This window comes from Pezoporus flaviventris, unplaced genomic scaffold, assembly GCF_033815535.1.
Source record: "Pezoporus flaviventris isolate CSIRO_AGI_PZ_B2104156 unplaced genomic scaffold, CSIRO_AGI_Pfla_v1 ptg000026l, whole genome shotgun sequence".
NCBI classification, from domain to species: domain Eukaryota; kingdom Metazoa; phylum Chordata; class Aves; order Psittaciformes; family Psittacidae; genus Pezoporus; species Pezoporus flaviventris.
In genome coordinates this window covers 2684370-2698106 of record NW_026892574.1, presented here as the reverse complement: position 1 = coordinate 2698106, position 13737 = coordinate 2684370, and the positions used below count along the sequence as shown (strand labels likewise).

The 13737-nt window shown below is 42.1% G+C and overlaps 1 protein-coding gene across 1 annotated transcript in view; it reads left to right on the top strand.

The window, feature by feature from the left end:
- Positions 1–13737, top strand: part of POC1A (POC1 centriolar protein A) — a 59415-nt gene that overhangs the window by 20210 nt on the left and 25468 nt on the right. The window contains exons 8-9 of the mRNA XM_061458389.1: positions 5054–5122; positions 9741–9851. Coding sequence (XP_061314373.1) covers positions 5054–5122; positions 9741–9851 — 180 coding nt within the window. The remainder of the gene's footprint in view (positions 1–5053; positions 5123–9740; positions 9852–13737) is intronic.

Genomic DNA, 13737 nt, shown 5'->3' with positions numbered 1-13737 from the left:
TCTTGTCATCCGTGTGTCAACTGTTAACTGATGCTGTTAGCATCCTGCCAGTCACACATTCAGTGTTGGAATCTGTGTCCTGGCTTGAGATCCCATCTCTCTATAGGTGTTGAATGTGTTTGAGCCATTCAGAACAGTTCTGAATATCTTTTTTTTAAGGCCACACTTAATATTTGGTGTGAGTTGATCAACCTGTGAATTGCTAGGGCACTAAAAGCCTTGTGATCACTAGCCTCCTTCTGAAGGAAGTGGGAAAGCAAGAAGGTGTAAGTGCTATCTTACAGTGTAAGTGCTATGCTTATCTATCTTAAGGAAGAAGTTCTTTACTGTAAGGGTGGTGAGGCACTGGAATGGGTTGCCCAAGGAGGTTGTGAATGCTCCATTGCTGGTGGTGTTCGAGGCCAGGTTGGACAGAGCCTTGGGTGACATGGTTTAGTGTGTGGTGTTCCTGCCCGTGGCAGGGGGGATGGCACTGGATGATCTTAAGGTCCTTTCCAACACTGACTATTCTATGATTCTATCTCTGGGGAGTAGTCTGCACATAAATTAGATCATGTAGCATCCTGTGCCCTCACCCTTCTTACCTATATATGCAGCTACAAGTGGGATGTTGCCTGGTGTTTCAGTTACCGTGGCATGGTGATCTGACCTTGTCCAAATCTTGTTCATTAGGAACACTGCTGCAAAGGACTACGTTTGAGTTTGTTATTGTTCCTTCTGTCTGGTTTCCTCTTTGTTTCCAGTTTCTTTGCTGTATCCAGTGTGCAGGCAGTTTGTTCTTTCAGGGCTCCCTGGGTAATCTTCAGCTGGCCTGGTTCTCCTCTTTCACTAGAGGAGGTAAGTTGAATATTGATTAGTGGCAATATTCTTCACTCAGTTCTTCCAGAGGATAACTTTTTGCTCTTTTCTGTACTTCCTTCAAACCTTCTGCAGCTTTCTCCCATTATCACCAAATGATTATAATTTCAAACTCTATTTGAAAGGCACAAAAGCTCAACAGTCCTCATGTTGTTGGCCTGCTGAAGACTAAATAAGAAAGTTCCTGACTGCTGACGTAGTGTATCTCATTGTCCAGTCCCTTCTTTCTGCAGCTTGCTGTTTAATCTAAGGCAAGCAATTTAGGGATTGGTGCTATCAGTTTGTGTGCGGCACAGTGAGGATGCAGAACTGGAACTTCTGAACCCCCAGGGAACACTGATAGAAGAGCATTTGTATCCTGCCTAAGAAAAAGGAATAAGGTGATGCTTTAGAAGGTTGCTGGATACTGCATGTCCTAGTTGCATGGAAAATAAGCAAAGAATTCTCCCTACAACTTGTATAGAAGAATATGCAACTGCTGCTTTTTGACCTTTGTAACGCAAACGGTAAGCTTAAAGGGAGGGAAAAACCTGAAGGAAGACTTGGATTCCTTTGTCTCCAAACATGTACTTCTGGTCCAGGACTGCGTCAAGAATCCGTTGGATGTCTGCTGTGCTTACCTGGAATAAACGGGAGTTAGGTTGTGTCTTATCACTGGCAAGTGTAGCTCTGTTTTTGTTTTGTGTGTTTATATGAAGCTTGAGAGTATTTGGCAAACTGTGGTTTGTATGTTGCTATAGCAGACCTGTTACATCCGGGCAGAGTGCTGCGAGTGGATGTAGCAAAAATACTTTTCACTTAATTTGTGTCAACAAATCTGTAGAGGATGTTGTGTCTGCAGACTTGTTTGTTCCCCTTCTTTCAATTTATAAAGGCACATTCAGCCTTTGATATAATTTTCTGTTTGGGAAAGAATGTGTTCTGTTGAATTTCCCCCCCCACCTTCAGAATGCCAGGACTTTGGAGTTGGTTCATTGCCTGTTTTGATGTGATTTGTACTGTGTTAAATTTTGTCTCAATATGCTGAAATATTTAGCCTGAAACAAAGAATCTGGTGAAACATTGCTCCCCTCCAGTATTCCTCACTTGTGCTTGTTCCTGAACACTTTGTCTTAATGTCTTGAAGGTTTGTTTCAGTTTTTTCTGCCCTCCCAACTCTGGCAGGTTTATTACAGAGTGCAGCTTCTGGATCCTCAGCTCTGACACCTTTAATATTCAGCACCATGCAGTTTCCTGACTATCTACTTGATTCTGCCCTTTCTTACTGCCTTTTATTTTTTGCATTTGCCTTTTTCTTTCAGCTTTTGCATTATTTGTTTTATTTTTTATAGCCTTCGTTCCTGACAGTGTAATCAGAGAGCCGAACTGCTGGGAAAGGTGGTGGTACAGAAACGTGCTCTGTCTCAGCTGGTCGATGACTGTGTCTTTGGTTTGAAATTTCTGCACTGTTTAGTGCTGTGTTAGTTGACCAAGCTCAGTCACGCTAATGCCTGCACATGCAGAATGAAGTTGCTGCTTCTAGATCATTTCTGGCAGGATCTGTCCAGTCAGATGTTGCTATTTGGAGGCCTCAAAACATTCTGAAGTCACTGCAGGTGAAATGCTAATATGGAAATACCTTAGTGTGTTTTAAGGAAGCTAAAACTCTTCACGCTGGCAGTGACCACATCAGGACTCTTGTTTTGCTGGCACAAGGTTCACGCCAGGCTGTGGGACACAGGTTGCAGTGAGAGCTGGGTGCTCATCCCGAATGCAGCCTTTGAGTATTTGTCTACCTTCAGGATTTATGCCCCTGAGTTCACTCTTACAGAGGAGGAAGGAACACCAAAAACAAACTGGGTGTGAGATTTCCATGCTGTGCCCATTGGGAAGATGTGAACTCCTAATAGAATAGTCTGTCCTTGCAACTTGATTCAGGGTGATGGGAAGCTTCCTGCTTACCTTTTGAGATATATGATCTTACTTGAAATAGGATGACTGCTTATGTGGGGGGGGGGGAGTTTCCTGGTGGTGGTGGTTATGGTGTGTGTTGTTTTTTGTTGTGGGGGTTTTTTGTTTGTTGTGTGGGGTTTTTTTGCCTCACCCCTACCCTATCAGCCTGTGATTACTTCAGCTTGCTTTTCCCAGTTCACTTGGCCATAGGTATCTTCTGGAAATGCACATTCCTCCCTCTGGCCATTTCAGCTTGGGCAAAACTCGGACTTAGAGTCTGCAGGGTAGTGTGTTCAGTAGCTGACATATCCACTATCTGGGTTCTCAGGTTTTTATTCTAAGCAGAACCGTTTGTCTCTTGTGCCTGTGCTTGAACACACGTAACAGTTTGCCAGGTCTGTTCAACTGCATCTCAGTGCCAGCCTCATCCTTCCCATGTGTGCCCTGCTGTCTGCTTTCTGAAGGGTTGGAAGCGTGTTAAAATAGATGCATGGTGTGAAATGCATTCTTTTACACTGCAGTGCTTTAGCAGTCAGCACCATTTAAAGTCTCCCAGAACTGACTTATTTTAAGACAGAGGCTTCTCCAAAATGTGAGCACCTGTGCTGCATGAACATGATCCTGGATGCACTGACTCAGACAGCTCTCCTGTAAAACAAGTAAAAGAAAAGCAGTTTAAGCCAGCCCTCTCTTCTTCAGTTAAAACCTTGTCCGCTAACACTGACCATTAGGCTGTAGCTTCAGCATGGCAAATGATAGTATTGTAAGGAGTACCTGCCTGCTGCTTGTGATCTCCTGTGTTGCTGTGGGTCCCTGTTTGGTTTGAAGCCGCTGTCATTGCCTGGCCACATGCTCCACACACGAGGGGATGTGAAGCAGTGATTCTGTTTTGTTTCTGAAGCCTTTGGATGCTCCCCTGCATTGACTTTGTCCTGCTAGTTGGTATCCAAAGAGCATAGCTGCTTCCTGCAAAACTCTAGTAGAGAATACAGTAAATAGAAATTAATGTACAAAAACTGCTCTGTCTGCCATTCAGTGACCTCTTCTTTTTTTACCAGTGCCCTTCAGGTAGCCTTGGCTTTTTCTTCTTCCTGTGCTGAAAACTCTGTGGGCTTCTTGACTGCCAAGTTTCAAATAAAATAAGTAATTGGGTTCTGCTTCGAATACTGAATCTTCTGCATTTGGTTATCCTGCTTGTACAGATTTCTTGACTTAAAATGCTTCTAACTTTGATCAAACTGATTGCTTTGGTTGATAGCTGTCCGAGCATGTTTTCAAGTTATATTGTGATAGAGTAAGCAGGAGCTTTAAGCCTTGGGTCTTCTGTAGTGGATACCCTAGAAATATGTATAGGAGAGCATGTGCTGACTGTAAATAAAACCTAAACAAAACCAAACATGTATTTTCAAACAAAGGCTGTTGGGAAAGCATGTGGAAAGAAGATGCTATTTTCCATGGGGAATCTGGTGCACATGGTGGTCTTGTGGTATCAGTTGCTTGGAGATCCTGGGTAGTGTTTGAAGTTCTGGTCCCTGGAGTTTCATGGTTATGGGAAAGTTTTGGCTTAGTGCATTTTCCTTTCATGGTTCTAATATTCATGGTGTGAGGAGGTGCTTGGGAAACGTGGATTCTGAAGGCTTGGCAATTGAAGCCTGAAAGGTGGATTCATCACTCCCCAAAACTTGTTTTAAAAGATGCTATGTTTTTATGGGGCATGGTTTATGACTGTGAATGCTTCAAATTGTCAGTAGTTGGGGGTGTTTTACCTCTGACAGTCTTTTTCAGTATGCCTTTTGATGCTGCTCTGGGTGTATCTGTGTGTTTAAACCCCCTTTTCTGCTATAAGCCTTTCTGGCAGGTGGGTAACTGAAGATATATTAAACACAATACATCAGTTTTTTACTACTTTTAATAAATGAACAGAAGTTTTAGGGATTTCTAATTCTAAAGGGAAGAGAGAATGATGGTGAGGGAATAAGGAAAAATATGGAGCTTTAAAACTTGGTTTGTTTCTGTCTCAGTGCCATGGGTATTGGAAAGTGGGTGTCTTAAACTGGGGGCAAAAATGTGGGAAATAAGTAAGGGCCAGTGAGCTTAGCAGGTTAATTGTGGGCCTCTTACCTGACAGATAAGAGCTCTTTTAATTTTGCCTTTAGATTGCTGATGTCAAATGAGAAATACCTTGTAAAGCTGTAATCAATGGAGCTTTGTAACAAGTTTTCTTTCACTTGTTTTTAAACCAGTCTTTTGAATCTGTTTGCAGGGGCCAGCTACCTGTGTTGCATTTTCAAGAACTGGAGACTTACTTGCCTCTGGAGGTTCTGATGAACAGGTACCTGACTAGTTTAATTTGATAGCTTTGTGCCTTGTTGTTTCTATTTTCTTGGCATCTTACTGCTTTCAAAGAGAAGACAAATATTTAAAACTTAAAACTAGACTTCTCTTATTCAGGAAGCACTTCAGCTGGGTTATCTGGGAATGTGTATGTGCAACAGGAAATATTACCCTATGTATGGCCTGTGTTCTGTGCCTTTGAGGTGTCTGGTGCTGGGGAGTAAGATGGGTGTACAAATGGGTGTGCTGAGGTATGTTGAATATTGTGGGCTGTGCTGATGGAGCGTTGCCTGATCTGCCACTGACTAGTGCTGAGACACCAGTGTAAGGACAGGGTGGGGGGGTGCTTCCCCTGAATACTCTTTCAGGCTCCACTGGTCTAAAGTGCTTTCTATTTTATATTCCTTACTGCTCTCCTTTTCCTGCAGATCTCTACTCTCAGTCTTACGTGAGACGCTGTGGCTAAGCCATCTCCAGTGACTGAGACCAGATGGTTTTTGACTGGACATGAATACAGGCTGTAGGCCTCTTTAGTAATGGGGGCCTGGTGCAAAGTTGTGCTAATGCCACAGCTGCACAGCTTTTTGGGTTAAAATTGGACTTTTCTCTGCTAACCATGATATGTAGACTGGGATTGAGAGCCTGTGTGTCTTGTACCGCTGCTAAAGGGGTTTGTGGATGAAGATTGGGGCAGAAAGGGAGATCTGTTCCTTTTAACTTCTGGTTCTAATTCAGATTTACGCTTCTTTAAAAGCGGCTGGCTTTTGCTTTGTCAGTGGAGGAAAGCAAAACTGTACTAAAGTCTGGATCATGCTCAAATGACTTGCTGGTTCTCTCTGCGGTGTATGTGCTCAGTTGTATTCTGTGGAGGAGGGTCCTAGGCTTGTAGCTCATGACTGTTTCATGAGCTGCTGCATTTTAACTCTGTTTTGTGGATTTGCTGAGATGAGTGGCATAGCTTGCTGTCCTTTCTCTTTAAGATCACTTTTTAATTGAGGATTTAGATTGAGATTCATCCAGGTTTTTGCCTTATAAAATTATATTAGGGTCACTAGAATAAGGTTTGCTCTTGAAATGCTTCTCTAACGCAAGAAATGAATATGCCTTTTTGCTGTTTGTTTCTTCCTTAAAAGCCCTCACGTAGCTGGCAGTTCCAGTTACATAGCAGTTCAGCATTACTTACTTCCAATAGAAAACTTCAGGTATTTTGTCTTCAATTTCTAGGCACAGCTAAGGAGCTGACTTTTTAGTAGCTTCATTTTATAGCCTAACAGGATGTATTTATCTGCTCTTCTCCATTATGTAGATTCCTTCAAAAGGCTTTTGTTTTATCAGCTCCCCCTTCTTTCCTGTGGTTGGGTTTTCTTCAACCAAAGTGTTGCTCCTTAAAAGTATCGCATGGCATTGTTAAACTGAAAGACTGAATGACAGTACTTTCCCAGAAAGGTGCTTTGTAAAGATACATTTGTGGCATGGAGTCGTAATGGACTTCCTTGGCAGCCCTTTCCATTGTAGCTTAAGGTTGTGTGTTTCTGAATACACGCACTGGGAAGGGCAGCTGTTGGCTTTCTTGTTGTTAGCTCCCATGAAGGAACTGCTCTCTCCTCTTAGATTTGTATCCAAAAGTGCAGCCACTCCAACCACAGTGACAGACACTGCAGCCACTCCAACTGCAGTGATAGACATTGCAGCTGAATGAACGGACCAGCCTGTGCTAGTATCAGTTGCCCCTATAAGCAAGGGGAAAAACAAACGAGAGCCATGAAGGTCCACTTGTGCAGTGAAGAAAGATAAAGACCCAATGCACATACTACAGGGGATGGCGTCTGAACAAGAGTTATTACTACAGGAGTCAAAGGAAGAGGTAACTTCTCGATCCTGGACCTCAACCAAGCAGCAGAATATACAGAAAGATTTCAGCAGTCATCCAGGGGAGCACATCATCACCTGATTGCTCCAGTGCTGGGACTGTGGAACCGATGGTCATGAACTAGAAGATAGGAGAGCCAAGCAGCTGTGATCACTTGCTAGGGAAGAGGGAAATGACAAAGAGATTGCAAAAGAGAAATGGTCCCTCAGCCTTTGGGGGTGGCTCTTGGCAGCTGTGAAGGAAAGGTTTCCCTACAAGGACAATGTTATGTGTTGCTCAGCCAAGTGGACCGCGATAGAGAGGCATCCAGTGCCTGAGGGAATCAGCCATTGTAGAGATGATCTATAATAGGCCGGTTGCCAGGAATGCACCTGTAGATCCAGGTGAAGTCGAATGTACACAACCTATGTGGTGGAAACTTACACAGTGTGCCATCATCATATGCCCACTCATTGGTGCCAGTGCCCTGGAGTGAGGCAGCAGCCCTGACTTCCCTCCAGTTGTCATCCTAATAAAGAATGATGAAACCGGATGAGCTCAGCAGTGACCAGACGAGTTCAGAGGTGTCGTCAGCAGGCAGCAGTCCAGCACTGCACACCGTCTCTCCTACCCTGGAAGACTGTTACAGGAGATGGAGCCTGACATCATGGACTGAATGAATTCAGCAACTTTTAGGGATTGGTCCATGGAATAAGGAATGATATCTCTCTTTTTGTGTGGGGATATGTATACATATATATAGACAAAAAGTAATGTTATATTGAAAAAATGGGGCCTGAGCATGATGTGCATGGTACGGAATAAGGAGTGGATACTGCCCTAGGTTCAGCTGTAAAAGTTATTTTTCTCTTTCTTAGCAGCAGGTGCAGTGCTGCATTTTTGACTTTAGTCTGAGAGCAGCACTGATAACACACCAATGTTTTTAGTTGTTGCTAAGTGATGCTTACTTCTGATCAAGGACTTTTCAGTCTTGTGCTCTGCCAGTGAGGAGGGCACAGGAAGCTGGAAGGAAGGAGAGACAGGACACCTGACCCAAACTAGCTAAAGGGGTATTCCATACCACAGCACATCATGCCTGGTATAGAAACTGGGGGGAGTTACCCAGAAGGCCCAGATTGCTGCTCGGGTCAGGCTTGGGTATCAGTCGGCGAGTGGTGAGCAGTTGTATTGCGCATCACTTGCGTTTTATTGTTTTCTTTTCCTTTTCCCCTTTCGGTTGTATATTCTCTCCTCTTGTCACTTCCCTTATCATCATCATCATCATTATTATCACTGGTGGTAGCAGTAGTAGTTTTGTGTTATACCTTAGTTACTGGACTGTTCTTATCTCAGCCCGTGGGATTTGCATTCTTTCGATACTCCTCCCCATCCCTCCTGGAGCAGGGTGGGAAGAAGGAGGAGAGTAAGTGAGCAGCTGTGTGGTTCTGAGTTACCAGCTGGGCTTAAACCATGACAGTGGAGAAAGAACTTTAACATACAATATATGCACGTGCTAAAACCAGCATTAGTCTTCACTTGCTAGTTTTTCAGTGGAAGGGACTTCGCTAAATACTAACTTACTGAATCCAAAAGAAATACAAGGCATAATAAAGAACATCTCTACAGGTCAAAAAGGATCTTTTTTATGTGGTAACTTAGATATGTAGCCTGTCTAAAAACCCTTACTGAATTGCAGACAGGCCTGTTATATGAGCCTATTGGAATTGGGACAATTTTTTTTTGCCATTTGCACCCTGCTGCAAATATGTGCTGGTTTTAACACTGTGTGAGCTGCCCCAATGAAGATATGGACAGACTTCAACCCAAAGTAGTGATCTGAATAAGTATCCATTTTTGCCATCAGTCTTCACTGAGTTGTGTTGTATTGCTCTTAATCTCCAGGTTAGACTATCCTGGTGTCAGTACCCATCTTTTTTAATAGTACCTTTGCTAGCTGTGAAGAGACAACCTATTCTATAAAAGAGCATCACTTTTTTTCTCTTACACAATGGTGTGGTCACATTGGTTAACTGTGCAACAAAGCCTTCATTTCACACAAAGTAGGGATGAAACCTTGTAAGTGAAGAATAAACACATATTTCTGATAGCCAGGATAGGCTGCCAGGTTCATAGGTGGCTTTCAGACTTCTGAAATACTTCATTGATTACTCTTAAACTTTCTAGACTTGGAGTCACGGCTAAGCATTTTATTCCATATGTTTGCTGTTGATACGCTGAAGTGGTTTATGTTAGAGGCCTCTCTTCTCCTCTGAAATACATACTGCATTATGGAGAGAATATGACTGTAAGTGGAACTTAAGTTTGGTGTTCAGCTGGAAAACTAGCTCGAACTCTAACACTCGTCTCAGAGTCTCAAACTCTGCTTTTCCTGTGAATGAATCTCATGATAAACAACTGACTAGTTGTTTGGGTTGTGGCTGATAACTGTTGTAATGCTAAGCATGGTATTTTAATGTATTTGTGGGTTTAACGGTGTTATTCTGCATGTTGCTTTGAAGTTCTTTAGGTTGCTCTAGTTTCACGGTGTTCCTGACCCAAAGAATGTCGGAAGAGGTCACTTACACATTGAGAACACGGTTACGCCATGTCTGTATTCAGTAGCATATTTAAAAATAACATCTTTAATTTGATCAGTGCTTTCTTAGATAAACTTTGTGTGCATCTGCTGACTCCAATGTGTTGACAGAATTGACCTTTAAGCAAACATAGATGGAAAATTTTAATAGACATCAGCTTTCTTCTGCAGGTGATGGTCTGGAAGACTAACTTTGATGCGGCAGATTATGGTGATGTACTGAAAACCCAGAAGCCTGGCACGAGTTCCGTCATCCCAGAAGATGGAACACATCAAACTCTGGTAGGTCAGCATACAGAAATTGTGCAGAGTTCCTTCCTGCAGCTAGGAAGCCTGTGACTCAGCTAGAAAGACGAACTATAGAGCCATCTTTCTTTGGTATTTACTTGAGCTGCAAGATGTGTTTTTAACCAACTTTATGTTGTTTGTGTAGTTTAACTGTACTTGCTTCAGGAAAAGAAACACAAGATATTTAAAAGGGAAGTAAATTTAGTGTATGTGTGTATGTATTTTTTTATTTCAGTCTCTGTTAATGAATTGTGTGCTAGGCTTGGATGACAGTCCACAAAAAGAGCAGAGATGTGAGTAACAGCTGAAGTCAGTTTTTCTAGCTGATGTGAATCCTTTAGGCTGGTGTCAGTCTGAAAATGGATACTGTTCGCTATAGCTTTTCACTGATGGTCAGCAAAGACAAAAGAAATCTCTGTGCATAGAATAACACATGAGAAATAGGTGATGTATTGTATTGGAACTTCTTTCCCAAATGTGTGGAGATATTAGTTCATATCTGTTCCCTGAACCATGTATTAAAAGACATCTGAGTTCTCATTGTACCGAATGGCTAAATCCACCAAGTGAGTAATTCAGTACGATGCACTGATCAAAGTGTAGTATTGATGTTGGATGTCATGGCTAGGACGAGAGTAACCCTTTCAAGTTACTGCTCATATAATTTTTGCCCGTGGTGACGCTTCACTTCAACAAGACAAAATACAGAAGTCTTTCTTTGGATATTTTTGATACATTTGGATACCTAGGGGATTCATGACAGTGGCTGGTTTTTGGTACATTGTGTTCAACATAAACTGTAAACTGAAACGCAGTTTGTTAACCAGGGGTTTATGCATATGTGGCATGGCCTCAGTTAAAAAGTAAGCTTCTAGCCAACCTCTCTTGCTCTGTGGCAGTGTCTTTAATCTTATCAACTTAGGTCTTTATTGGGATAAACTCATGTTCTATCTTAAGGATGGTAGCGTTTTTATTTAACATGATTTCAGTCCATTGCTGGAGGGCTGGAATAGTTGTAGTATTTTGTGACAAGATTTGAGTCTGCAGCTCTAAACCTGAGGCTTTATTATGTGGCGTGCTCTGTAAAGAAAGCAAACAAAATCAGAGGATGCTAGTGCTAGCTGGGTGGGAGAGGATGGTAAGAAGCAATCACAGAAGGAACGAGGAGGTGGAAGTCTTTATTGATCCTTGGCTAGTTTTTGCTAAACCTGACTTCTTCCTTTTCCTTCTCTCCTATGTTCTAACTCTAAAGTTATGCAGGCTATGAAACTAGCAGTCCAATGACCTCTTTATTAGCCTGTTGAATTGGAGTAACTTTTAACTCTATCTGCTTTAACATAAGATATGTGTAATATAATTCTGCGCTGAAATAAGCGGACACAAGGAAAGCCTTTATAGGAAGAAATACTTTCTGTTTGTAACATTCCAAGGAATGGCTTAAACAGTGTAGACAAGGTGTCCACTAATGGGAGATAATGGTAAGTTTACCCCACCTATACTGCTGTTATTACCAAAGCATGCTATCCAGTGGTAATTTAAGGAAAGGAAAAGTGTCAGAGCGCTTCTAAAACTTAGTTCTTTGTCATAGAACCTCTTAAGATGTGCATTGAAAGTAGTTGCTGATCAGAACTCTTGAACAGTGACCAGCCAACCTGAGTGTTTGTCACTCCAACAAAACTATTCCCCTGCGGAAGAGGGTTTACCTGGCAAAACCTCTAATAGATGCTGCTGGGACCAGCTGTTTGTGTGCTGCTGACAGGCAAATCTCTGTCGTGTGGTATTGGTTGACAAGGGATTGCTCCACTCATGCTCTGAGCCTGTGGGAAACAGGGCACTATATTCTTTGAGGTAATATACTGGTTTGGACCACGTGCTGTGTTTTGGCAGAGGGGGCAAAGTGAATCCATGCTGAGTCATGCGGAAGAGACATACTTGGGTTTGGGGACCTATATTACTTCAAAGGAGTGAGTATTTTGAACTGGCAACATAATGCAGCTGTTGGCTTGGGTGTGCAGCACAGGAACTGCTATCCTGGCAGTACTACCTGAATATAAAAAGTGTTGGGAAGTTCCTGTGTTACGTGCAACTTACAGAAGATCAAACTGAGTGGTAGTGAGTGGGCTTCTTCCTTCCTGTTTACTTCTTGGGCAAACATGGTGTTATCTTTTGGCGTGAATAGCACAAATGATGCTTCCACTAGATCTGCTAAATTAGCTGTGAGCATAGACACTTGTAAATTAAACATTTGCCTGCCTTCAAGGGTAAAATTATTCCTAGTTAAGAAGCAGGGCTGGAGGTGCTTGCAGTGGTGAGCTTGGATGCTAGCTGGCAAAACTAAGACCAATGTCTTAGTCAGCTAAGTCTGATGCAGTTCTACAGTGTGGTCTTTTATGCAGCTAAGAGCATTGTTTTGCCTTGAAAGCGTGATGCAGCTCTGTCCTGCAGTAAAGGAGTGGAATTTCATTTCTTTTTTTTTGTCTCATATCACAGTCTGATTGGTGCTGCCAAAGCCAATATAGTCTATTTTTTTGGGGTGGTATCAGCTGTACTGTGGCTGCCTGTTACAAGAACAATCGTGTGGAGCTTATATGTGGGCTTTGCTAAGAGTACAGTGCACTTCATAAGGATGGAAATGTAAAATATGACTAATACTCAATACCTTGTGTATTAGCTTTAGGATTGCAGTGCTTTAATATAAAGGCAGTTATAATTGCTGAAGTTAGAAGGGGAAGAACAAACAGTGTAGTCTGAGAGTATCCTTGTTTTGAATACCATAGGTTAAGTTTAGAATTGATACGAAATGTTCTTTGTTGCTAACAAGAACAGGTATCTCTGAAGAAGGCTTGATTTGTTATTTCAGGTATATCCTGAGAGAAGTCTTGGCCCTATGATAACTATTCTGTGATGTCCATTTGTAAAATCATAGAATAGTTTGCATTGGAAAGGGCCTTCAAAGGTTACCTAGTCCAATCCTCCTCCAATGAGCAGGGACATGTTCAACTCGAGCAGGTTGCTCAGAACCACATACAGCCTGGCCTTGAATGTCTCCAGGGATGGTGCATCCACCATCTCTCTGGGCAGCAGCAGTACTCTCTTTCTTTCAAATTAATTTCATTACTTTTACCTTTTAGAAATGTGTTAATGCTGGGCTTTTTAAGAGTACTGTCACTGCTACAGCTTACTGCAAGACTTAAATTTCACTGTATCTTCAGTTCCTTCTTTTGAGCAAAATGTTTGCTTTTTAATAATGAAATACTTACTTGGTGGATTTTGTGTAGTTGACGTCAGTCTTTTCCCATCAAAATCAGACTTGAAACTGCCACCTGTATAGCTCTTGACTTCATGCCAAGGTCACCTTTCTCTGCAATGAAAAATGAAGCTGCTTCATCTTTCTCTGCCGCTGTGTTAGTGTGCCACAATTCTGCTTCTGGAATAATACTCAGGTTTTGCAAAAGTTTGGAGATGTAACTGCATTTAAAACTAGCACAGAGGTTATTTGGTTTTGGTACCCCGAAAATACATGAATGCTTTTCTTGACACATCTTTAGCCTGTTTCACCCTTTACGTAAGTCAGGGAGACTATTTTTCCAAGGGGAGTTTGTGCTCCTTTGTGTAGTTTTTCTCTTAATCCTTGTGAAAGTACAATACTAACCAAAAGAGGGGCTGTCTAAAATCACGTGGTTCAGTATCTGGTTTCTCATGGGGACAGTCAGACTCACATGCAGGAATAATTGAACACAGACATCAAAACCAGTTTGTCATCAAAATGAATGGTAGAAAAAAGAATCCAAAATAACCTGTGGGAAAGAAGAGGCATGAAACATCATCAAGGTTGGTGAACTTGTAAACAAACTTGCTCTAAACCAATTTTCACTTCCGT